Below are 24,908 nucleotides of genomic sequence, written 5' to 3'. Positions count from 1 at the left end.
TAGAGTTTAATCTCTTGTAGCCTACATCACCCTAATCATGTGAAATTAAAAAAAGTGCAATCAATATTAAATCCTAACCCTATGCTGAGGATTGTAGCTTTGGCTAATAACACACACTCACCGTCTAAGCTATATGAGTCTCTAATTAAGCAAGAAAGTTTTCTAAGAGTTGAAAGAGCACCAAGGACTCTTCCAAAATGCTTGGACCTTAATGGCCTTTTACAAAGAAGAATAAAGATAAACACAAGCATATTACTAATCAAAGTGACACAAAACAATTACAAAAGACTTAAAAACGCTACTACCATGGTCTTGTTCAAAATCCTTGGGTAGAATTTCACATGCACTCTTGTTGCTTCTGGGCAGCCTTGGGTCTCCTAGCTCTTGTCCAATCCTACAACACAAATGATCACAGTTTGGATCAGCCTACCTTATCTACATAAATCGCAAGAGGAAGAATACACAACATAAAAGAGTCCCCTTTTTCTCTCAGCTTGGTGCAATTGATGTAGTGAAAAGATCCTATTGGCTCTCAAATGATTTCCCTAAATTGATACTGCACAACTAAATCAAACCATAATCAGTAGGACATCCAACAATACTTTCAATTACAAGTTAAGACAAAACAAAAGTGAGTAAGCTAAGCAAATTCCCTATTTAAATGTTATTTCTAGCTACTGGGTTCTTAGATCGAATCATGATCCTCCCTGCATTTTGCACTACCTTGCATCTTCACTAAACTACTGCTCAAACTAAAGATTCAAACATGTCAGCCTTGTACATAAAAGTTACACCAAAGCTAGCAAAATATACAGTGATATCAATTACAATTTGTGATTAAAAAGAACAACACAAGCATGCTTAGAAATCATCAAACAATATTGCAATATCTAATTTGGCTCATTGTAGTTATCATATCAAACAAGAAATAACTTTTTCATGTAATGATAAACTGAATGCACTTAGCTGGTCAAACAATGATCTACTCTATTCAAAATCACTCAACTAAGCTGATAAGATCAATAAAAAAAAGTGATGTGATGCAATGTAGAACAAATCACCTAAGCTTAATAAACCAAACTAAACATAATTGAAATTTGCACGAGTAGAACCTAGCTGTTTAAGCTCTAAAATAATTTGAGTGAAGCTTCTAGCTTGCACTCCTAAAGTCCATTCTGTTCAATTATATTGCCCAATTTCTAAACTGATGCAGCTGTTTATATTTCACCTTCTAAACAAAACTACATCACAGTAAATTGGATATATTATGATTGGTAATAGAAAGTATGTTATAGTAGATTAGGTATATTATGACAGGTGACATAAATTACGCCATAGTAGGTTGCTCCAATTATGACATATTTTCTTGCTATGTCATAGAAAATGTAGACTTTCTATGACTGTTGCAACTATAACGCCAGAACACGTGTCATAGAAGGTCCGTTTTTTCTGTCATAATATGTCTTTTCTAAACTAGTGGCTCTTTATTCTAAGAGAAAGAACTCTACAAGTTCTCAGATTTCATTGTATTGTATTTATCCTCTCTTTGAGAGTTATCAGAATCTGTAGTTGTAATCGGAACACTGGTTGTGTTTGTATATTTAGAAGTGAATTAAAACACTTGTATTGTTTAACCCAGATGAGTTAAACTTTCTAGATAGTTGTTTAGGGAAACCAAAGTGGTTGATAGTACTTGTATACTAGGAGTAGTTAAACTTGGACTAGTGAGGTTGACTAGGAGAACCAAGAGTGGTTGATAATATTCAGTGTATACCAGGAATGGTTTATACTCATTTGTAATCTTTGAAAAAGATTAGTAGAACCCCTTAAGAGGTCTTAAGGAAGACTGGATGTAGCTTAGATTAAGTGAACTAGTATAAAAATACATGTGTTATTGCTTTCCTAGTTTAAAACGTTTTTCTAATTCGCTTTATTAAAAACGAACACGTGTATCAACTATTACAGATCGTCTAACCCTTACAATAATTATTAAAAGTTGATTTGCGAAAGAATTTAAATCATTATTGAACCCCACTCCCTTCTTTTCTAATGTTTTCCTGCATTTCATATATTCATCCGTATACTTATGTTGTTACATGCATGGAAACCCAACAAAACTATAAAGAAATTTGTTTATAAAATTCAATTACATACAATCTAAATCAACATAACAAACTCTCTAAACATCTAAGTCTTCAATTATGAACAATTATCAACAATATTCAAAGCAATATTCAAAGCGAGATGTTCATATCTTAATAACTTGAATTCATCAAATCTCACACAATAGTAACACCAACACATTATTCACCAAGTTTACTCATTCCCAAAAAAAATTACTTTTTCTTTCATTGTAAAAATAATAAATGTTGTATTTGCAGTGAAATTTTAATTATGTATAACTGTTTCCTGTTTTTTTATAATTATCCAACATTTTTTTGTAATTTTTATTTGACACTTTTGTTTAAAGATATATCCAAATTTCGTTCTCATTATTTGACATTGTATACGACAAAATGTATCTTTTTTAACATTTAAATCTTGATAATATTATATTTTCTCTATATTGATTTTTATTTTTTATAGAAAAATTAGTTCATAAATATCTGAGATGGTACAAAAGACCGAGTACTATGGGCATAAATATAACTACTATCCGACCAAAATGGGATACAATTTTTCACTACAAAAGAACATCAAATTAGCTTTCAAATTCTCTATCAAATTGTGATGTTATTATATTTCACTAAGTTGACCGTAATGCGACACATGTTACTAAATTTGTTTTAAAAAATGTTAAAAAATGTAAGATTGTTTTAAAATATTTAGCTATTGAAAGAGTTTGACATATCCAAATCTAAGATTTTTTTAGAGTTAAATTCACAATTTCTTTCATTTTTTCTATTAAACTCTTCAAACCAATCTTATATTTCTCAAATGTTATTAGGGAAATTGAATCCATAACTTTTCTTACCCTCTCTTCCAACTTTTACCACTAACTCAACTTTATATTTCAAGCCAAATCTAACTTAACACTAAATACTTTTAACTTTTTTAATGTATAAATATTTGTAAATGCTAGCTCAACTTGTACTAATAAAATTCATTAAAAGTAAATACAATTAATGACTATTAACTACAAAAATAACAAATTTGATAATAGTTTTTTTTAATTATAAACAGTTTTAACTACTGATAAATACATTTTTTACAGTTAACAAAATCGTCAGGAAAATATTTAACTTATGCTAATCTTATTTATTTTTAGCAATTATATATGTTGAATTAGTATCGATTGATATTATTATAATTTTATATATCTTATTATTGATTTAAATTAGTATGGCTTAATTTGAAACTAATATAATATATTTTTAATAATTTTTTAATAATTAAATGGACGCTAATTTAGATATTATTAATTTGTGGATTTTGACAATGATTAAACAATATATTATTTTTAATTTAAAAGTCTATATTTAAATATGTAAAAAATGAAATTCACTCACAAACACTCACTCTTATTGTTCATCCAATACAATTGTTTCAATTATTTTATTTGATTGAAAATGAAGACATTTTATAAGAAATTTACTTTTCTAAATTAGCATTGACTAAACCAAAACGAATTAAAATAATATTAAAAATATATTTTATTTAGTTAAATCATATTTTGAAATAAAAAACAATTAACATCAATTTAACTCATGCTAAACAATTCAATAAAAAAAAAAGTCAATTTAAATATTTTTAATGAATTAGCGTAGATTTAGCCTACGTTCTTTAGAGTATGCTATGTGATCAACACTAATAAATTAATGTCTATACTTTTAAAATTTGTTTCACATGAAATATAAATATTACACTATTAGATAATTAGCCTCAATTTCTATTTATCGGTATCAACTTTTATTCAACACTAAATATATTATTTTTCTAGTATTTATAGGTAGAAACAAAGATAACAAAATTTTACTATAGATGATTAGAAGAAAGATTTTAAGGAACAAAGATAACAAAGATAAAATTTTACTCAAGAAACCCCAGTTCGACTAACATTCCTATAGATGATTAGAAGAAAGATTTAATTAAATAAAAAATCAAGAAATCAAGAAATCAATATTTTCTGAGTGTAGTAAAAATCAACATACACCAACAAAATGATTAAGGAAGCAAACAGAAAGTCACAATTTGAAAGCAACCTACTATATATCAAATATCTATGTCGTAAATGAAACTTATATCGTATCTAAGAAGATGCATGTAAATCATGATTCACGAAGGACAGAATAGACAAGTATTATATGTGTAGTCTCACTCACACTGGTGAAGCACTGACGTGATTCAATAGTTATTCTCATAAACCTTCACCTTGTTTTTGCACATGCAAAATAAGCACATTTTATGTGAAATACAAATTCTCACTGTACACACCAAACCTTGTTGATTTGATCCCATGAAGCATATTTTAACAAGTAATTCATCACATAGTACTGTCTATAAAACCTGCAAACAATTATTGCATTAGAAGCCCTGGTATCTTTAAGAAGGACGTTTTCATCTTCTGTAATTGACGATAACCAGTTCAGAAATAAGCCTATTTCATCCAATTAGGCCACTCACAAAAACGTCATGGTCCTTGTAACAATGGCTTTCTTGCTCCCTGACAACTGAGGCTTTTGAAAAACAGAAATAATGGCCCCTTAGCTTTTTGCTGACAGAAGCTCTCTTCCCTGAAATTGTTGATTTATCATTTTGGTGACTTGTGCAAGACGGTCCAGCAACATCATTGTCAAGACAAAAACCCTTTTGCTTATCTATGGATCTAGGGGATGACAATGATGATATAGAAAATGAGCTAGAGCTTGATCTTCTTGAAACCTTCACATGTACCAGTCCTGAAGCAAATCTCTTCTTAGCATTTGGACTTGACTGGTAGCTCCTTACAGATAGGTTCCTTTTGTTGTTCTGAAGTGTTGAATGCCTGAAGAACTTTTGTCTTAGTGGAGTTGGAATTTCATCTGTGGTGTCCCATTTCCTGCATGAGTCCACTGAACCCTCATCCATTGATTTCCTTATCCCCTCATCTTTCTTATCCTTCACCAGTGGCCACTGAAGGACTCGTTTCAACCCGGCAGCCACCGATGGCCTTATGCTTGTTGTTGAAGGTCTGTTCTCTGCTGCTGAGTCATATGCAGTATGGTCTGATGAAGATGAACTCATTCCTACACTTCCCTGATCCGTACTAGCATCTGATGCATTCTCAATTCCTGTGTACAAGAACATTTGAGTGTCAGATATTCTGAAAGATGTTCCTGGACTGCCTCCAATACTATGCATTTTCATGTGTGAAGCTGCGGCTTTTCTTGAATTATAGCTTTGATTGTGGAACGTTCCCCCAGCTGCAACCAACTTCCTGATCAGTATATTTGATGCTGCTGTGTTTGGACTTTGCTTAAGGTAATCAAGTGGGGTCATGCCATTACAATCACTCACATTCACATTCACTGATGGAGCAGTCATCAGGAGCTTAACAAGATCGATGTGGATTTTACCCATTGTGCCAATGTGGAGTGCAGTTCTTCCATCAGTGTTCTTTACATTGATGACTTCCTCTATGTGAAATTTTTTGCAACTTACTAACTGCCTCAAAAGTTCAACCTGTCTGTCCAACCTTCTGAATGAGGTAGACTGAAAACCAGACACAGCTTTATGGAGGAAAGTGTCTCCCCCATTGTTTCTCGTAGAAACCAACGCAGGACATGCGGAAACTAGAGCCTCAACTGCAGCTAATTGGCCCCTGTAAGCAGCCACATTCAAAGCAGAGTTTCCCTGATGGTCTGTGGAGTTTATTATGTCAAAGGATGATGTGAGATACTTAACCACCTGCATAAGTTCCATGAAGAGTTTGATACAATATAAAACCACCACAACAAATGATACGATAAAAATCTAATGATACAATTAAGTGGAGTGGACATTATCTTCCTCCAAGTGCACCTCCAAATGCTAATGGTTTAAATATGATCTTTGTTCTACTTTGACTTAATTCAATAAGTAATCTGAGTATTCTAATAGCATCCACCCAAAGCATCTTACAGTCAATCAACAACCAAAGAAACATCTATACTTTTTTACAGCCAGTCCTCACTTTGAACCCTCATATATTAATTAATCAGGTTATTTTAAACCATGTCTTCATTAAAAATTCAATGAGACATCAATAAAAAAGGGGAAGAAAAGTATTAACAAATGACAAAGTCATTGAAGTGACTACTGACAAATGACACAAATTGCAAAGTCATTGAAGTGACTACTGACAAATGATAGGGAATAAAACAATCACTGAATATGTTAAGGTAAAGTTAAATGTGATAGATTTAATTGGGTTATTTATTTTGTTTAATAGGTTTGTCAGTTTTAGAGTGCAAGGGTCATTAGTTTAATGTTATAGTTATTAGATAATAATATAGAATAAATGGTGGCTTAATGGTAGAGTTTATGGTTTTGTAGGTGAAAAGCCAATATACGAGTCTATAAATTGTAAGTATCTAGTTGACACAAAGTGTGGAAAACACCATAAGCATATTCAGAAATATCTAACTCAGAAATATCTAACTGAGTGCCATTTTCTAGAAATATCTAACTGAGTGCCATTTTCTAATAAATTGGCATCAGAGCGGAGAGAGCTGCTTGGGTGTCCAAGTGAAAGAGAGATGACCAGCTTAGCAAACAGTGTGTTCCTGCCACATTGACAAAGAAAGTCAACTTTGACAATTGGAGTGTTAAGATGAGAGCTCTTCTTGGATCCCAAGACATTTGGGATGTTGTAGTGAATGGCTACTTTGGGATGTTGTAGTGAATGGCTACGAAGAGCTCGCAGAAGATGTAGACTAGACCGTGGCCCAACTTGCCGCATTAAGAAAATCACGGGTAAAGGATCAATCAGCCTTGTACATTCTGTATCGAGCTGTTGATGAGTCTAGCTTTGAGAAGATAGTGAATGCTATGTCTTTAAGAGAAGCTTGGCAGATTCTTGAGAAAGCTTACAGAGGCGATAATCGTGTAAAGCAAGTTAGATTTCAAACTCTCAGAGGCGAAGAGTCTGAGAATGGAGAGTAGAGAACGAGTGGAAGAGTATGTATCTCGAGTGGAGACGGTAGCAAATCAACTCGGAAGAAATGGAGAGGAGTTGTCTATCAGCCATATTGTGGAGAAGATCCTAAGGAATTCGAGAATATTGTGTGTGCAATTGAAGAGTCCAAAGACTCGACCATGTTCTCGATTGAAGAGCTTGTTGGGTCTTTAGAGGCACACAAGCAGTGAAGGAGAACGATCTTTGAGTCACTTGATAAGGTATTTCAAGCAAAACTTAACCTGAAGGGAGGTGCTCGGAACACTCGAGGTCCTGGTGGTCCTAGAGAAAGAGGCCATGGACGAGGAGGTCGTGACCAAAATATGATGGAAGTGATTATGAAGATGACAAGGAGCAAACCGATCAGCAAAACTAGTGTGGTCATGGACAAAGTGGAGACAAGGAGTTAAGTCTGATGTTGATGTTGAATGTTTTAAGTGTGGCAAACATGACTATTAATGTTGTAATTATTAGAATATAAAAATGTTGTAGTTATTAGAATATAATAGAGAATAAATGATGGCTTAATGATAGAGTTTATGACTTTGTAGGTGAAAAGCCAATATATGAGTCTATAAATTGTAAGTGTCTAATCGATAAAAAAGTGTGGAAAATATCATAAGCATGTTCAGAAATATTTAAGTGAGTGTCATTTTCTAACCGTTATATTAGGGACTAAAACAAGGGTTTTATCTATCCTTCCCTGTTTGGCAAACAAAACTATAATGTGATTCTTGAAGTGTCTCTTACTAGTACTACTGAAGAGGCCCATGAGAAGGAAGGTAAAGAAAACAATACACAACAAGTAGCACCATTTTGATGCACAGAAATGGAGCATTATTTAAAAATCTCAACTTTAAAGAGAACAAAATCAGCAAAATCTCACCTCAACCTGCCCTCTGCCTGCAGCAGAATGCAATATAGTAGAGCCCTGAGCATCTCTATAACCCAACACATCAGAGCAATTAGCAAGAAACTCCTCCAAAATATCCACACTACCCCCTCTAGCAGCCGCATGGACAGCCCTATTGCTCATCTCCCACTTGTAAACAGGAGGAATATCCCCAACATGCTCCTCCAAAACCCCACCTTTACCTGTGACAAACCTTGGAGAAACTGCAAAGTCGAAAATCTGCCTAAAAACCTCACAATTCTTGCCCCTGGAAGCAGCATAAAAGATATCAGTGACATTATACTCCCCCTCTCCGAACACCAACAAAGGGTTCCTCTCAAGAAGTTGTTGCACAAAAGTCAAGTCCCCAGCAGATGCAGCGGTGTACATTAACCACCCTCCATACCCAGCACGGATGAGAGAGTTCTTGTTCTTCCCTCTCTTTGACTCACACTCAAGAAGCAACTTATGTGCAACCTGTGAACGGCACTTTGCAACATCACTAAACTGTTCTTCATCGTCCCACACAACTTCAAGGCGGCGAATTCTGCGCAATGAAGTGAGCTTGAAGAGGTGGTTGTTGTCGATTTTAAGCAGCTCACGAACCAAGTCATAATGTCCATTTGCGGCAGCACAATCTATTGGGGATGCATACCACCACTGATCCCCAGTGCTCTCCCACCTCAGTGGGAAATATGTAGTTGCCATTGTGGAAATTTGAAGCACTGCTCACAATTAACAACCTGAAAAAAAAAGAAATCTCTCTATCCACTTAACTCTCTACAATGATACTAATTTACATGAGATTTTCTCAAAAGAAGAAGCTGGATCTGTGGGAGGGTGATGGAGCAACATAATAAAGCTTACAGGGAAATATGATAATCGACAACCAAGTATGGAAGAGTGTGAAAGGGGAGCAAAATATCACACGCCACAAATTTAGAGAATGACTGAAGAAGACCGGAGAATTGACTACTAAAGTAACCACTTAACTTTCTGAATATTCCCTTTAGAACATGGATTAATTAAATATGATGAACATCGTGTTCGTGAGAAACTGTACTTAATCTAAGTTCCACGTCACAAAAATTTCATTTTTATATTTATAATGTTCTGTTTTCGGTAATAACAGTATAATAATAATCATAATCATATTGAGTTATTCAAGCATACAATAATTTTTGTTTCCCCAAACTCTCGGATGAGACGTTAGTGACCTACCCACTTGAACATGACGGGCTGACTCACGTGGGTTCATTCCTACCGCTAATGCATCTGAAAGAAGAAGCTTTGCTTAGTTCATAATCAATGCTTGCTAAGCAAAGGAAAGCAAAGGGTAGAGGGAAAGATTTTGGTGAGGGGTTATATATGGTTAGGTGCTTAGCTTGAAAATGAGCACCAACCAACCAGTGATTGGTCTTGAAAGTTGGAATCACACATGTGAGATGCAGCTTTAACTTTCATAATTTGAAGGTACTGTTGCATTAGAAAAGGTACATGCAGTTGTGTCTGCTTTTAATGACAGTGATGCATCTCATGGATGGATTCCCCTGTTTCCTTTTCTGCCTTTTTCATGGCCAAAAAGGATAATCACCTCCACCATTCTAACCAAATATCTCTCTATCAATCTACCACAAAAACTGTGTATAGGTTTTCTACCAGGATGTAGGTGCGATATAGGTTTTCTAAACAGTTTTTTTTATTAATATTTGGTTAAAACCATTTAAGCGTTCCTATTTTCATAAGGTATTTCCACTTAGGTCCACTTCTTTTAAACTTTTCCAATTGAGTCCTTATAAGTGCTAATTTCAAACAAATTAGTCCATGCCGTTAAAAATCATTAACGGTGTTAATTTTCTGCAGAGATGGAAGGGTGTGTGTCAATTTTTTGCCACGTGGAATCCCTTTCTCCCAAATTAGGGTTCAGATTAGGGACAGGACTTTCCCTGCGTCGCTCCTGAGATCCCTAATTGCGAATAGGGTTTTGCTTCTCCTCCTTCACGCGACTTGTGGACGACATGGAGGCACTGCTGGTAAGTTGCGCTGATGGAGGCACAACAATCACGACGCTGCGACGCTTGTGCGAAGACGATGGTGGAGATGAAGGAAGCAACCAACCACATCAACGGAGCAATTCTCGATTTCAATTTAATAATTTTTGGGTATGAATCATTGCCATATTGATCTCCTTTACATCTATTAACAACTGTTAAAATAGTGAGAATGTCTCTGCAGTTTTGAATTGTTTTGTCTGCTGCATAAAAAAACAATGCTTTACTTTTCCCATTATGAAATTTGTTTGTTCAGGTGCTGAAATACTTACATTTTCTTTTCTTTCTTTTTTTTTTTCTTTTTCTTTTTCAAACGAAGGAGTTAGTGTTTCTTTTAAATTCACTTGTTGATTTTATCCAGCATTACGATTAAGGAATGCTAGATAATCAGACATACTTTATTTGGTCAAAGAATAATATTTCTCTCATTTTCAGATATATTTTGCAGAAAGAACTCTGTAATTGGCATTCTGGAAGATGAACCAACAGAAAAGAAGGAAGTGTAGTTCAAGGAGAGAATGTAGCTGTAATTCCTGATTCTGACAATGTGGTGTCATTAAAGGAACTTTTAATGCTGGATATCTTCTTAATTTCTGAGCGCAAGTTTGAGAATGGAGAATTGCGTTGGGTTTGTGATGCGTGAGGAAGACGGTTCGAAACTTATTTTGGCTTTTGATTTTTTGTTTTGGTCTTTCTGCATTTGGGTTTTGAGGAGATGAATGATGGTGCGTTGGCTTGCTGAGGATGATGGTGCAACGTGGGAGACGACGAACTGGATTTTGGATTGGAGGAGGAGCTCGCGACGACGCTTGTCGCTGACGACGGCTAGGGTTTGGGAGTTTAGGGTTTTTGTGAAGAAGATGACGATGACGTGTCCAAGACGGTGATGTGGCAAAATCTGGTTGGGAAATTTTAACACATCATCCAACCACCTCTGCAGAAAATTAACACCGTTAATGATTTTTAACGGCAGGAGCTAATTTGTTTGAAATTAGCCCTTATAAGGACTCAATTGGGAAAGTTTAAAAGAAGGGGACCCAAGTGGGAATACCTTACGAAAATAGGGACGCCTAAATGGTTTTAACCTTAATATTTTTATTTCAATATATAGTAATATTTTTATTATGTTTAGGTTTTCAAATTGAATGCATACGTTAACTAAGACACTTAAATGCAAAACTGTTACACTAGTCATTAGCACTCAGTTGTGGAAGTAAATCATTATAAGATATGTATATTATTAGAGCCGACAAAAACTCGTTATACAAAGAACGAAATAAGTAGGTTTAATACCTATTTTGTTCCCTCTAAAGAGGGGTTTTGTTCAAAATTGTCCTACCTTTTTTAAAAAGTAATAATTGGTCTCACTTTTTGAAAAAACTGTTCAAGTTAATCCTTTTCGCTAATGGCGTAAAAAATTTAACGTTGTAACTGCTTCTCTGGACTAAACTTGATGAGGTATCAATGTTAAGTGATTACGTGGCAGTTTCGTGGCTGGAGGTTAAAATTGTAACAAAAAAATAGATTAGGTGGCATTTTTTTTACAGAGGTTAAAAAAGAGGGGTTAGGGTTTGTGAGGAAAAATGCAATTTTGAAAGCGAGGGAGACACTCGAAGTTGTGGTGTGGTTTTGGGGACTCTTGGGAGACAAGGGAATTCAAGGATTTTGGAGAGGTTGGAGAAGAAGACGAAGGAGAGAGAATTGGATTACACTGTGGTTTTGATGTTGGAGTTAAGTCCTGGGAGGGTTGCTCTATTTGAAGTTTCTGTCGACGCCTAGGTTCAAATTACGTGAAATCGGTGTTTACTTCTTTTGAAGAAAAGGTTGCTTTGGGAGTGATAGCTCGTGGTGGGAGAAGAATGAGGTTTGTGAAGATGGTCGCGTTTGAGAAGAATGAAAGGCAAGACAAAAACTCCATCGATGGCAGCAGCGCAATGGTAGCAGTGATGTAGCAGGGATGATGACAGAAACTTCAGGCAACCCTATTATTAAAAGAAATGGCTGCACTTCAGGCAACACTACTACTCGTAACACAATTTCCCTTCTTAATATAACAGAGAGGATGAATCGTCAATCTACTACTGGCAAACACATCACATGGCTTTTCCCCTGGATTTAATTTTCCTTTCTTATCAAGGTAAATTTTGCTTAAAAATGTAGGCAAAGCATCATCTTGTACATTGTTGATCCATACAAGTCATTCAAAACATCTAAAGGCTTGGATTTGATTACTAGAATTGTGGATCTTCGGTCAGACACAGTTACGAAGCCAACGAAAGCCATGTGGGCCGCCATGGCAAGTGCTGAAGTTGATGACGATGTTCTAGGAAATGACCCTACTGCTTTTCGCTTAGAAGCAGAGAGGGCAAAGACAATGGGCAAGGAAGCTGCTCTTTTTGTTCCATTCGGCACTATGGGGGGAACCTTATATGTGTAGTTGTCCATTGTGATGTCAGGGGAAGTGAAGTTATTCTTGGAGACAATTGCCATATCTATATTTATGAGAACGGCAACATTGCAACTATTGGAGCGGTGCATCCAAGACAAGTGAAGAATAACAATGATGGAACCATGGACATTGATTTGATTGAGGCTGTTATTAGGGACCCAAGGGGGGAGTTATTGTATCCAATCACCAAGCTTATTTGCTTGGAAAATACTCACGCAAACTCTGGTGGCAAATGCCTCCCAGTTGAATATACAGACAAAATTAGGGAATTAACTAAGAGTTGAAAGAACGATGCTTGAAGCAGAAAATTTAATTCCAAATCGCGATTTTGCTTCTAACCTTAATCCCAATTTTTTTAACCTCTCTCTCTCAGGACAGTACTCGATAATTTCTTTTCTGCCCATTTTAATTTTACACATCAATAAAGCTGAAACTGCCATGCAATCAATTAAAACTGACATGTCATCAAGTTTAGTCCAGAGGAGCCGTTGCAATGTTAAGTCTTTAACGCCATTAGCGAAAATGATTAACTTGGACAATTTTTTCAAAAAATGGGACCAATTGTTACTTTTTAAAAATGGTAGGACGATTTTGAACAAAACCCCTTGTTCGAGGGACCAAAATAGGTATTAAGCCAAATAAGTATTTTGTTAACTATTATGTTAATTTATATGTGAGTGACTTCTTAAAAAAAATACTCTTATTTAAATCAAAAGTATTTTATTGAAAAAATATTTGATTTGAGTAAGTAATAACTGGTTGAAACAAATTTAATTAAATAAAAAATGACTTTTGAACAAAAAAAATACTTAATAGAGTTGGTCAAAAGATTTTTAGAGTTGAATGGTAAGTTTTGTAATAGAGTTTGACAATATAACATTCAGAGTTCTTATAGTCATTATCTATGTTCTTATGTTTTTGTTTTGCCTTCTTTTTATATCTAAGTTTTTCCTTTCTTTTCTTCATCCATATAGAATCATAAATTGTATATTGTTCAAGTGTTATGTGTCTTTTTACTTGTTTGTACTCTCTTTGCTTGTTTCTCTTCTTATATTATTAATGTGTTATGATGATATTAGAACTCTTCTTTTAAAGACCTTTATTATATGATTGTTTTTCTTCTTACATTATTGATGTCTTATGATGGTATCAGAACTCTTCTTTTGAAGACCTTTATTACATGCGTTTTGCTGCCTTTGTATGTTTCGTTCTTTATCACCATAACTACCAAAGCTTATGGTCAACCAGGTGAGGATCTTACTCACAACTATCTTTACTTGCACCTGAATGAAAACCTCATTATTGCTCTCGTCTTTATAGTTTTAGATGCTACCAATTACCATTCTTAGAGTCATTTGATGACTACTACACTTTTAGCCAAGAATAAAGTAGAATTTGTTCTTGGGTTAACACCACAGCCTGCCAAGATTCATTCTTCTTTTTAAGCCTGGTATAAGTGCCATAGTATGGTGGTCTCATGGCTTGTCCACTCAGTCTCTCCTTTCATTCGAGAAAGCATGATTTGGATGGATTAAGCCATTGACATTTAGATGGATTTAAATAATCGTTTTACTCAAGGTGATCTTGCTCATATATCGGACCCACTTATGGAATTTGCTACTCTTTCTCAGGGGACCTTTATGTCACTAACTATTTTACTAAATTATGTGTTATTTGCGATGTTGTAATGCCCCAATTTCTTGAGTGTCTCGGGTTATTCAAAAACCGTAAATTTTAAACTTTCTTATAGCGCGAAAACGTATTTTTCAAAACCATAACATCTAAATTTGCATAATTTATTCGAAATAGATGAGTTCCAAAAGACTTATCCAATTACATTATTCAAATAATGGAAATAACGAATGAATTCAAATAACTCCAACTACATTGTCTTAAATTTATCAAAAATAGCTTTCATTAAAATCCCAAGTTTGTTCCTCGTCATTGCTCGAATCTATCATGTCTTAGCACCATCTACAACATCATATGCTCACGTATAACACATTATACGATCATCGTCAATAATTTCATTCACAGCACACAAACATAAACACGTATGGGGTAAGCTACCAATAAAACAATCATAATAATAATAATAATAAGATATAATACACTCAATATATATCACCCATGAACCACTTCATACCCAATGGTAATAACAATAATATTCTTAATCCTTTAGCATGAAAACTTAATCGCAACGAATTACTCAATTCTCGATCCCCGATCCTTGATTCCTTGACCTTTGATGTCACTACTAACATCTCACACATAGACCCTTAGTCTATCCACTCATTAACACCTACGCTAACTCCTTACTATAACTATTATAGTATAACCACTATCAACATAGCATCACTTGAAGCATCTCTAATACCATGATCATCATCATAGATACATCATCATCATTATGACTATCTTAGTCATGAACAACACCATGAATACCATAATGGAAATAGTCAGTCTCCCTCCTATACCCTACCTCACTTGGTTGTAGTTGCTCCTACAAACCAATCTGTAGCTTCCCCTACAGATATGCTCGAGTAGTCCCACAATCCAACTAAGAAATATTTAATCCTACCATACAAGGACAAGGAAAACACCATCACCCACACACAAGGGAGGTTAACTTGAACAACTCTTCCGATACACACAAGGAAAAAGGAAACACCTATGCGTAGATAGAACCAAGATTTAGTAGGTACAACTATGTTGAGATTGTTGATAAGGGAAGCACTGCTCTGTTTTTGATGATGACAACACATTATTAATAACACATGTATTGTTATGTGTTACATGTTCAATTCTTTATCGTGAGTGATACTTAATGAACATGTTTGTGTTGATTCTCATATATGAATGCATATTCACTGATTTTATACATGATACATCTTTTGTGATTGCATTACATATGTTTAAGAAAAGAAAACCACATGCACTTTGATGAACTTATATTGTGTGACAAAACTGCAAATTTTAAGTCGACTTCATTATGAAGTAAGTCGATTAAAACTCGTGACTTTGCACAGATTTTCAAAAGTAGTATTGTGAGTGATTTTGCATTGAAAAGTATTTCAAACTGAGTTGAAGTGTCTAAGTTGACTACACGCACAGTGAATTCGACTTAGTTAGTTATTTTTTTTGAAATTTTGTTAATGCTTTTGTCTTGTAACGACTATATTTCAACTGTATGCTAAAGCATTAAATTCAACTCAACTGAATTAAATGCAAAATCAATTTGGTTGTTATGACTGCTGCTATTTGACTTAAATGTTATAATTGTCTGATGACAATCGAATACATTAGTAGCAAAGTCGACTACAAGAGCGTGTGATTTATAGAAAACTATAAATAGACTTATTCTATTGATCACAGAGGACTTTGGATATTCTAACATTTTCATTTGATATTTCAGATTGTGATCTCTGTGTAAAGGATCCAAGAACTCATCAAGAAGACGGAGGAGATCTTTCTTGGAAGAGTTTCTTAAGGAGGAAGTGAATTGCGCGTACTATTTGATCCAGATCTGCACAGTTGGTGTTCATCATACTGATCAAGTTTTCTATCAATCTTTGGAAAGATTGTTGGTGTTCATCATACTGATAACGGTCTAAAAACCGTTATTTTTATACTTGAAATTGATATTAAAACACACCCTTTATAACTTAGAATGAGCTTAAAATCATGAAAACACTTAAGTTAGGTTACAAGAGAGTCAAAGGTGGTTTTAGGGATATTATGCTTGGTTTTACATTGTTTTGACAGGATTTAACGAGAATTGAAGGATGGAAAGTGAAGTAGGAAGGAGTTGGACTCAAGAAAGAATGAAGAAAGGTGCAAAAGAAGAATCGCACCCACCGCTCAACGCCAATTTCATCGCTGAGCGCCATCTTCGTGGAAAAAGCCACTGCCAAAAGCTTAAGCGCCAGCACTGAGGGAAAAATGAAGAACTATGCCTACCGTTGAGCGCCAGATCCACCGCCTGGGCGTCAACGCTGAGCGTTCCAGTGGAGTATCGCACTTACCGCTGAGCCGTGGACCCAACGGTGAGCATTGTAATTATTGGGCTGGGCCAAAATTTTGTTATTTTTCTGTGTTATAAATAGACCTAGACGACCCAGTGCATGTATCTTTTGGTAGAAAAAGACGACATAACACTTTCTACACTCCTTGGAGGTGGCTTTTGGATGTAACAGCTCCAATCTACCAAATCTAGGGTTTATCTTTTCATTCTTTCCATTCAACTCATCTAGTTCACCATGACAATGGTGAACTAAACCCTTTGTTGTTGGGGAACGATGTAATCCTTTTGAAACTCTCTTATATTAAAGTTATGATTTTATCCATATACTTTTGTTATCAATAGTTTTGGGTTTTCTTCTCTGAGGTGAGGGCTTGCATTGTTTAACTCATTTAGTGTCATGATCATTGATTTTGTCGATATGGGAACGCACGGAAAAATCTAGAACTGAGAAAAATTCTTTTGATTATGAAATATTACCTAGGAATAGGAATAAGACAGTCAATTGCTTTAAGCTTCTGTCATTAATGTGTTAGTAATTACTAGGGAGACTAGGAATAGTAAACTAGTAATTGGTGATAGGCTCTTTTCGTTGAGGAATCGGGTTTAGAGTAAATTAGAAAGTTGCATGGACATTGATAACAAATAAGAATAGTAGATATAGGAGAGTTGATTAGGATGAAACCGTAAACCCGAACAACACCATTTATTCATATCTTTATTTGCCAATTGATCAAGCTTTGCATTTGCATGTTTATTTTAGTTTTCACATTATAAACCTTAAATTCATTCTTTATTTAAGTCTTATGAAATCAATTCACATGAACGTCTAGGCCTAAGAGTCCCTTGGGAAATGATATCTAGACTTACCGTTTATTTATTACTTGATACGATCTAGTACACTTGCTAGGGTGTTAACAACAGTCGACTACATTAGTAGCAAAGTCGACTACAGGAGGGTCTGGCTTATAGAAAACTATAAATAGACGTGAATCTATTGATCACAATGGACTTTGGATATTCTAACATTTTCATTTGATCTCTGTGTAAAGGCTCCAAGAACTCATCAAGAAGACAGAGGAGATCTTTCTTGGAAGAGTTTCTTAAGGAGGAAGTGAATTGCGCGTACTGTTTGATCAAGATCTGCATAGTTGGTGTTCATCATATTGATCAAGTTTTCTATCAATCTTTGGAAATATTGTTGTTATCCTGTTGGGATTACAGGAGGTGAACTCGTGGAGTTCTGACACTTTGAGGATTGTTCAAAGAAGGTTGAAGGTTGCAGAAGAGGGGATATCTTGCTGCATATCTTTGTGTTGAATGACTATACTTTTAGTTAGAGAGTTAGAGAGATTGTCTATACTTTTGACATGGAGGTCTCTATAGAAATCTTGTTGTAAAAACCTTGACTAATATAGTGCATTGGCTTCCTGGTTGTGGAAGGACACTTGATGTAGGCAATGAGGCCGAACAAATATAAAAACTTTGTGTTTGCTTTCTCTTTCCCTACACTTTTACTATAAGTCGACTTTACGATTTACACAGTCAACTTTATATTTTTGCTGCACTAAAACTCTTATTCCTTGCAATTCAAGAAACTTTGTAAAACTTCATACCTTGCGAAAATGATTTTAAAAAGACTCTGATTTTTAAACCTCACAAATTCACCCCTCCCCCCTCTTGGTGTTGAAACTGAGCCATCCTGTTTCCAACAAACTAGTAGACCTATCCACCACTCTCATGCTCATCAAGCACATACTGAGGTACACCCCAACACTCACTCGTGCTCCAACCTCAACCACAAGTCAACCTGACCCTAAACATAACCACTAATCTCATTCTTTTATTATCATCATGTTCTACAACTCCTCAAGCTTGGTCTACGTCCATTCTTCAACAAAGCATACTTTTCAATTAAAAATACACTTTGGGATAATCGATTACCATAAGTAATAATCGGTTATTCTTGAGAGGTGTTATGAAACAGGTAGGCTTCTTTTTACACCAAGAGGGGAGGTGAATTGATGTTAATTCAAAATTAAAATCTTTTCACAATCTTGGTATGAAAAATTCAAAGCTTTTGATCTTTCCTTGAAATGCAAGTTATTAAAAATGTAATGTAGCGGAAAAACGTAGTTGACTCCTAGCAGATATAGTCGACTGGAAAGTAAAGAGTGTAGGGATCAGAAAATTCAAACACTATGTTTATACTGGTTTGGCCAACAATGCCTACATCTAGTGTCTTTCCAACCCAGGAAGCAAATGCACTATAATGGTTGCAGTTTTTACAACAAGGAATTTATAGAAGCACCACGCAAAAATATAAATCTCATCTAACCCAAAACCAAATATAGTTGCACACACAAAACTAGAATTGCAGCAAGAATCCCCTCTCCTATAATCTGTACCCACGTCGAACGATCCTCAACGTGTCACCAGCACTCTTCAAGAGATGCCAAGCCTATCACAGCAGACTTCACAGGTTGCCAAGCCTTCAGTCAAAAACCTGTAGTCTTTCGCAGGATGCCAAGCCTATCAAGATCAAACCAGAAGCACCTCTCTGTGCGAATATTGATCAAACAGTGAGAATAATGACTTCTCTTTCTGAATTCCTTTCAAGCAAGATCACCACCGTCTTCTTGGAGAATTCTTGGAGCTTCTAACAAATTCAATCTGAAACAGGAAAATGAAAATGTCAGATCACAAATGTCACAGAACAATTCATGTTATGTCTATTTATAGTTTTCTGTTTCATCATATTGATTCATAGTCGAATAGCCTACTAATAGAGTCGACTGTATTAAAACAGTTATAACAGAAAGTCAACATAAAAGCTCCTCAGTCAACAAAATTAAGACTCATTTATTACAGTTGACCAGGTCATACAGTTTTAACTAACTTTTGAAAATATAGCCGTTGGAACTTGTAGGCTTAACAAAATTTCAAACAGAACAGTAACACAATCGAATATGCATATCACAATGTCGACTGACACATGAAAAATCACTTTGAAATTCTTTTCAACTCAAAATCTCACACAGCACATGTTCACAAAATATGTACAAAGATTTTAGCATAGTCGAATCCATTAACAGTGTATTCGATTGGACTAGAACTTTGTCATAACATAAGTTCAAAAGGTGCCTGTGATCTTTTCTTTCAGAAATGTGTAATGATTAAAAACATTTTATCTCACATTTCAATACAAGCATGTTCCACAAATATAACACTCAATCAAGCATAGGAACATACAATGTAATTNAATCAAAACATGTTCANCNGATNTGACNAACNTTACANNATAANAACATGTAATACTGGAACATATGTACTGTTATTAAGCACTGAGTTGTCATCATCAAAAACCAGTTTGATATAGAGTTTGTGTTGTCAACAATCTCAACAAGAGGTTCACATTTACACAAAATACACTGTGGTAATCGATTACCACTTAAGATGATTGATTATCTTAGTGAATCTTCTTTTAAAAATTGGTCAAGTAAGTAGCCTTAGGCATTCTGGCTAGGTAAGACTTCGTACTTAAGAAGCTCTTGGATCACTTCTTTTACTTGGAAATTGTGCTTTGGTGAAATCTTAAACTTTTTCAAATTAGGAATACACTTTTGAAATTAAAAGATGTCTATGGAACTCATTATTTTGAAACAAAATTATAAGGAAATAACTAAACTTAAGGACATGTTTTCCCAATTCATGAAGAATCAAAACAAGGGCAAACAAAAGGGAGAATTCTCACATAGAAGGAAGTATGTAGTGTGTTACCAAGCTAAGAGAGAAATTTCATTCTTTGGTAAAAACATCTATGCTTGTCATACTTAGCTTGGGAGAGGAAAATTGATGAGATACCTCCATTTTTTTTTCTAGAGATAGTGAACCCTATGTCCTTACTATATACATTTCTAGATTTGAAGAACATGTAAGTGAGTGGTGGAACCAACGACAATCTAGTGTCAATAAAGGTAAAAAATCCTCCATTCGTGTTTATAATGAATTAAAATCTTGTAAGAAGAAAGTTTTTACCTCCTTCAATTAAGAGAAACCTAGAGCTAATGAGAGATCTCATTCAAGAGGAAAAGACTTTCATTAAAAGTCTAGATGGTTTTTTCCATAGGGAAACTGAATTTGGAGAAAAGCTCGAAAAACTCTTGGATGAGAAAAGAAATAGAGATATTTGAAGGAGAGAAGAGAAATTAAGGAAAAAGAGAGAGAGCGAGGGAGGGAGGGAGAGAGAGAGAGAAGAAAAAGAGAAAGAGAGAAGAGAATAGAAATAAAGAAAAGAAAAGGAAAAAAAGTGAGAAAGAGAAGAATTTGAAAGGAAAGATAAAGAAAGAACAAAATTTTCTATCAGGCAAGAAAAACAGGAAGTGATGCTGAGGGAAACATCCATTTTTCTTATAGAACCCAAAGCGGAAGGTTTTTCATCCTTTAACTCTTCTCTAAATATCAGTCTTCAAATTTTAACTTCTCTTTTAAACAAATTTTCATACCATTCTTTACTACGATATACTTTTCAAAATATTGCAATTCAAATCTTGAGTTAGAGTTACCCTTATGGATAAAAGTAAGTCAAGACATAAACAAAGTTACTTATGAATTTAGATTTCCAAATTTTCTTAAAATTATAAAACAGTTCAAGAGAAGTCCTTATTCTAAAGTTACTTTCATAAAAAAAAATTCTTTGTTGGATCAATACTAATTAGAAATATGTTTGATGAATTTGATATAGAAGGAATCCATGTGGATCCCAAATAAAATAAAGAAATAAGGCCATTCCCAAGTGGCCAAATCCCAAGGCTTTGAGGAGCTTGTTACATGATAAATCAAGATATCCTCTTAATAAAGGCGATCTACCAGATTTGAGGACAAATCCTTCTTAAGATGGAGGGAAAGATGAATAAGACCAAGCTTTAGTTCTAACTAAAGGAGAATCACTTATCAGAGGTTACAAAATTCATTCACTAGAAGCTTGGAAGACAAAGCCTATCAATTAGGAATCAAAAAGGGACCAAAACAAGTGATTTAGGAGAGACATGGTTGACAAATGACTTGTTTGAGGAAGCCCAATGAGAGGCATGCGGAAAGAGAGTTATTTGCTTTAAGCTTCCAAAGATGGCGCCTAGTGGAAGAGGGCTTGCGCTCAGTGACTGGATGCTGCCAAACTTAGTGCCTAGCAGAAAAGGGCTTGCACCCAATGGCTAGATCTACACCAAACTTCTGGATTGTTACCCACGTGGTTGCTCATGTTTTTCATACTGTGCACAACTGTCACTTGCTCCTTGTATCATGGTTAAACATTAGCCAAGTAGAGGCTTTGACTATAACTTTAGTGTTCTTTAAATAGCTTGGTCCTTTCTTGTAATAGAAACTTTGGGATAAATGAAGTTAAACTTTGTTGAAATTTCCAGAGCTTTCTTCCCTTCTTGAAGGTCACCGCAAAAGCTTTAAAGCTTCCTCTAGCCTCTCTCCCTTCACCATACACACCATAATTTCTCATATGTTCCTCTACCTTCATGTTCCATTTTTTTCCAACCACCGAACACCACTTGAAGTGGTACTTCAATTCGTTTTGCTTCCTTCTGTCTTCATTTTCAAAGTTCTTTTCATTTTGCTGCGTCCAAAGTTCGTTCATCCTTCATTCTAGTTTCGAATCCAAAAGCAAAGGTTGATGATGTTTTGTCCAAAGAAGAAGTTTCGATTGAATGTTTCATCCAGCAGAATCAGCCAGATCATCTTCCATAAAAACATGAGCCAAACCCATGACACAATACCCAAAACTCTGCACATATTCAAACAGAAAAATGGAAATTCTAAGCAGAAAAAATATAATGATTCAAGAAGAAAAAATATTTTGAATCAACATTTAAAGACACATAACACATATTCATGGATCAAACAACATACTAAAGATGGTGGAAAATATGAGACAACATGGAAATGACAAGAACAAAAGTGGGTAAGAAAATGGCTAAGAACTTATAACCTATCTCTTGTAAACTTCTAAGATAATGACTAAAGCTCTATATACCAAATGATGAAGACTATTTTGAAGAGACTCCTTCAATATATGATGTTCTTCCAAATGGGTTGAGGAAGCTTCTTCAAAGAGGTGGACTCCATGAGCAAAGATGAATGAGCGGATGCAATGAGATGAAGAGATGATGATGTCAGTGGCTTACGATTATGGATAAAAGTCCCTCTAGGAGGATAGGTCAACGTTGAAGGAGAAACTATGAAGAACCCTAAGAGAAGAAAATTTCATAAGTGAGAACTCAATAAGAGAACTCTTGCAATTTTGGCAAAATGACTTTAGATTCAATCAAGTTCCAAATAAACATACAAGTGTCATAGTGGTGCAGCGGAATGGTTAATGCTTTCAACAAACCAAGAGGAAGGTGAATTGGTTTCTTATCGCAAATTGTTCTTTTAATAATTTTCTCAAGTAAATATAAATTCCTTAAATCAATTTAAACAAACTTAAAGAGTAAGGAAGAGAGAAAATTGCATAGATGATTTTTATATTGGTTCTGATTACACAAATCCTACATTCAGTTGTTAATCTCAATATGAAGGGGAGCAATAGGAGCATTCTCCGTTAACTACCATCCACATACAATGTAAGGGAGACTCCTTTGATGTTGACATCTTCCAAAGCCTTCCAAAGCCCTCCAAGCTCTTCCAAGACCCACTTTAGGAGAAAATTCTCTAATACATGTCCTATTGGTGCGCTAGTTTACACTAAAGGCTATTAAGCTTCTAAAACAAAAATAAACAAAGTGTCTTGGCCAAATGCAAGGCCTGTCAAAACTATTTTACATATTTAAAAAATATGTTCAAGATAAAAAAAGAAGACTTAAAATGGGATCCCTCACTAGGGTAGAATCCTTGAAGTTCCATCTTCTTCTTCGATCTTTATTGACCATGGTTTCTTGATGAGGAGTCCAATGTCTCTTATGGCTTAAGGAAAACCAAGAATAAGCTTGAAAGTCCTTCTTCTACTTCTAATCTCTTAGCCTTAGCTAAAGTTGATGCTCCTTGGATGGATATCCATTTAGTTCCTTAAATAGGTTTCCAAGTTAGGTTGGTTTATCTTCTTTAAGATGATGGTTTTGATAGAAAGTTGGTATGGGGTCATCCTAGGAAGGTTAGGGTAGGAAGGTTAGAGTTGGATTGTGTGGTCTGGGTGATAAGGTAGTGTTAGGAAAGGGTAGGTAAAAGGCTTAGAGGGATTAGGTCTTTGTTTTTTTAGGCGAATGGACAAAGTGTTTAGGGTTAGTGTTAGAGGAATGGATTTGGTGGTTTCGTGGTGTCTGATTGTGAGAAGAGTGTTTAGTTGAGGTGATTGTCTAGGAGTTTTTATTGGAGGTGTAGAGTGTTTAGAAGTTGAAAGTTGGATGAAGAATTTAAGGGGTTAGTTAGTAGTCCTAGTTTGATCAACTAAGATGAATGGTAGATAGTATGGGTGTTTAACTCCTCATTAGAGTCGTTTGATGAGTACTCAGTAGTGTCTGCCATTAAACAAATGTTGGCTTCCTCTTCAAGCTCTTCTTCCGAGTTTGATGCGTCTAGATCTTCCCATGTGCTCATGAGAACTTTTTTCTTGTCCTCCTTGCTTAAGATTACTTTCTTCTTGGACTTCTCGAGATCTAGACATTCTGACTTGAAATATCACGGTTTCTGGCAGACATTGTAGACTACTGATCTTTCTTTTCTTTTGTTCTTTTGGATTTTCTCGAGATTGATCTGGTACGTCTCCATCTGAAGTAGGTATTTCTCTTCTTTTTCCACATAAAGCAGATTCACCTTGAGATGAACGATAATTCTGTTGGAAAAAGGTTGGCTTCTTTATTTCAACAAGAAGGGGGGTGATTGGTTTTGTTTCAAAAACACTTTCTTTTCGCGATCTTTCAATCAAAGTATAAAGCTTTTTGAAATTTCTTGAATTGCAAGTAATCAGAATATGTATGCAGAGGAAATTATGTAGTTGACTGCGTAAAGAATAAAGTCGACTGGAATGTAAAAGATAAGGGATAGAGAAATGAAAACACAGATTTTTATATTGGTTTCGTCAACAATGCCTACATCCAGTGTCCTTCCAACCCAGGAAGCAAATGCACTATAACGGTTGCAGTTTTTACAACAAGAAATTTAAAGAAGACCTCCACGTCAAAAATATAAATCTCCTCTCTAACCCAAAACCAAAATATAGCTGCAACACACAATTAGACTTGCAGCAAGAATCTCCTCTTCTGCAATCTGCAACACCACTTTGAACAATCCTCAAAGTGAACTATCCCCCTGTATCACAACAGGTCCAATTCCAGCAGTCTTCACAGGATGCCAAG

General features: G+C 35.1%; 1 protein-coding gene and 1 pseudogene across 2 annotated transcripts; one reads left to right on the top strand and one right to left on the bottom strand.

Annotated features, from left to right (window-relative positions):
• Nucleotides 1–4,340: 4,340 nt before the first annotated feature.
• Nucleotides 4,341–9,587, bottom strand: LOC106780286. Of its 2 annotated transcripts, none has more exons than XM_014668564.2 (3): nucleotides 9,249–9,587; nucleotides 8,022–8,770; nucleotides 4,341–5,886 (listed from the first exon to the last, which is right to left on the bottom strand). In XM_014668564.2, the coding sequence occupies exons 2-3, from the start codon at nucleotides 8,733–8,735 to the stop codon at nucleotides 4,603–4,605; spliced, it is 1,998 nt and encodes a 665-aa protein (XP_014524050.1). In that variant the 5' UTR covers nucleotides 8,736–8,770; nucleotides 9,249–9,587; the 3' UTR covers nucleotides 4,341–4,602. The 2 variants fall into 2 exon arrangements, with proteins under 2 accessions (XP_014524050.1, XP_022632656.1); XM_022776935.1 differs by lacking the exon at nucleotides 9,249–9,587 and adding an exon at nucleotides 8,895–9,213.
• A 458-nt stretch (nucleotides 9,588–10,045) lies between these two features.
• On the top strand, nucleotides 10,046–12,857 carry LOC106780249 (annotated as a pseudogene).
• The last annotated feature ends 12,051 nt before the right edge of the window (nucleotides 12,858–24,908 follow it).

The sequence above is a fragment of the Vigna radiata genome, unplaced genomic scaffold (genome assembly GCF_000741045.1).
Source record: "Vigna radiata var. radiata cultivar VC1973A unplaced genomic scaffold, Vradiata_ver6 scaffold_171, whole genome shotgun sequence".
Taxonomy (NCBI): Eukaryota; Viridiplantae; Streptophyta; class Magnoliopsida; order Fabales; family Fabaceae; genus Vigna; species Vigna radiata.
This window is presented reverse-complemented; position numbering and strand designations above follow the sequence as displayed.

Excerpts from the sequence above, each read along its gene's own strand:
- LOC106780286 (XM_014668564.2), bottom strand. The coding sequence starts at position 8,735 with ATGGCAACTACATATTTCCCACTGAGGTGGGAGAGCACTGGGGATCAG. Across the intron at positions 5,887-8,021 it reads CAGGCAGAGGGCAGGTTGAG|GTGGTTAAGTATCTCACATC; the intron begins GTGAGATTTTGC and ends GAACTTATGCAG.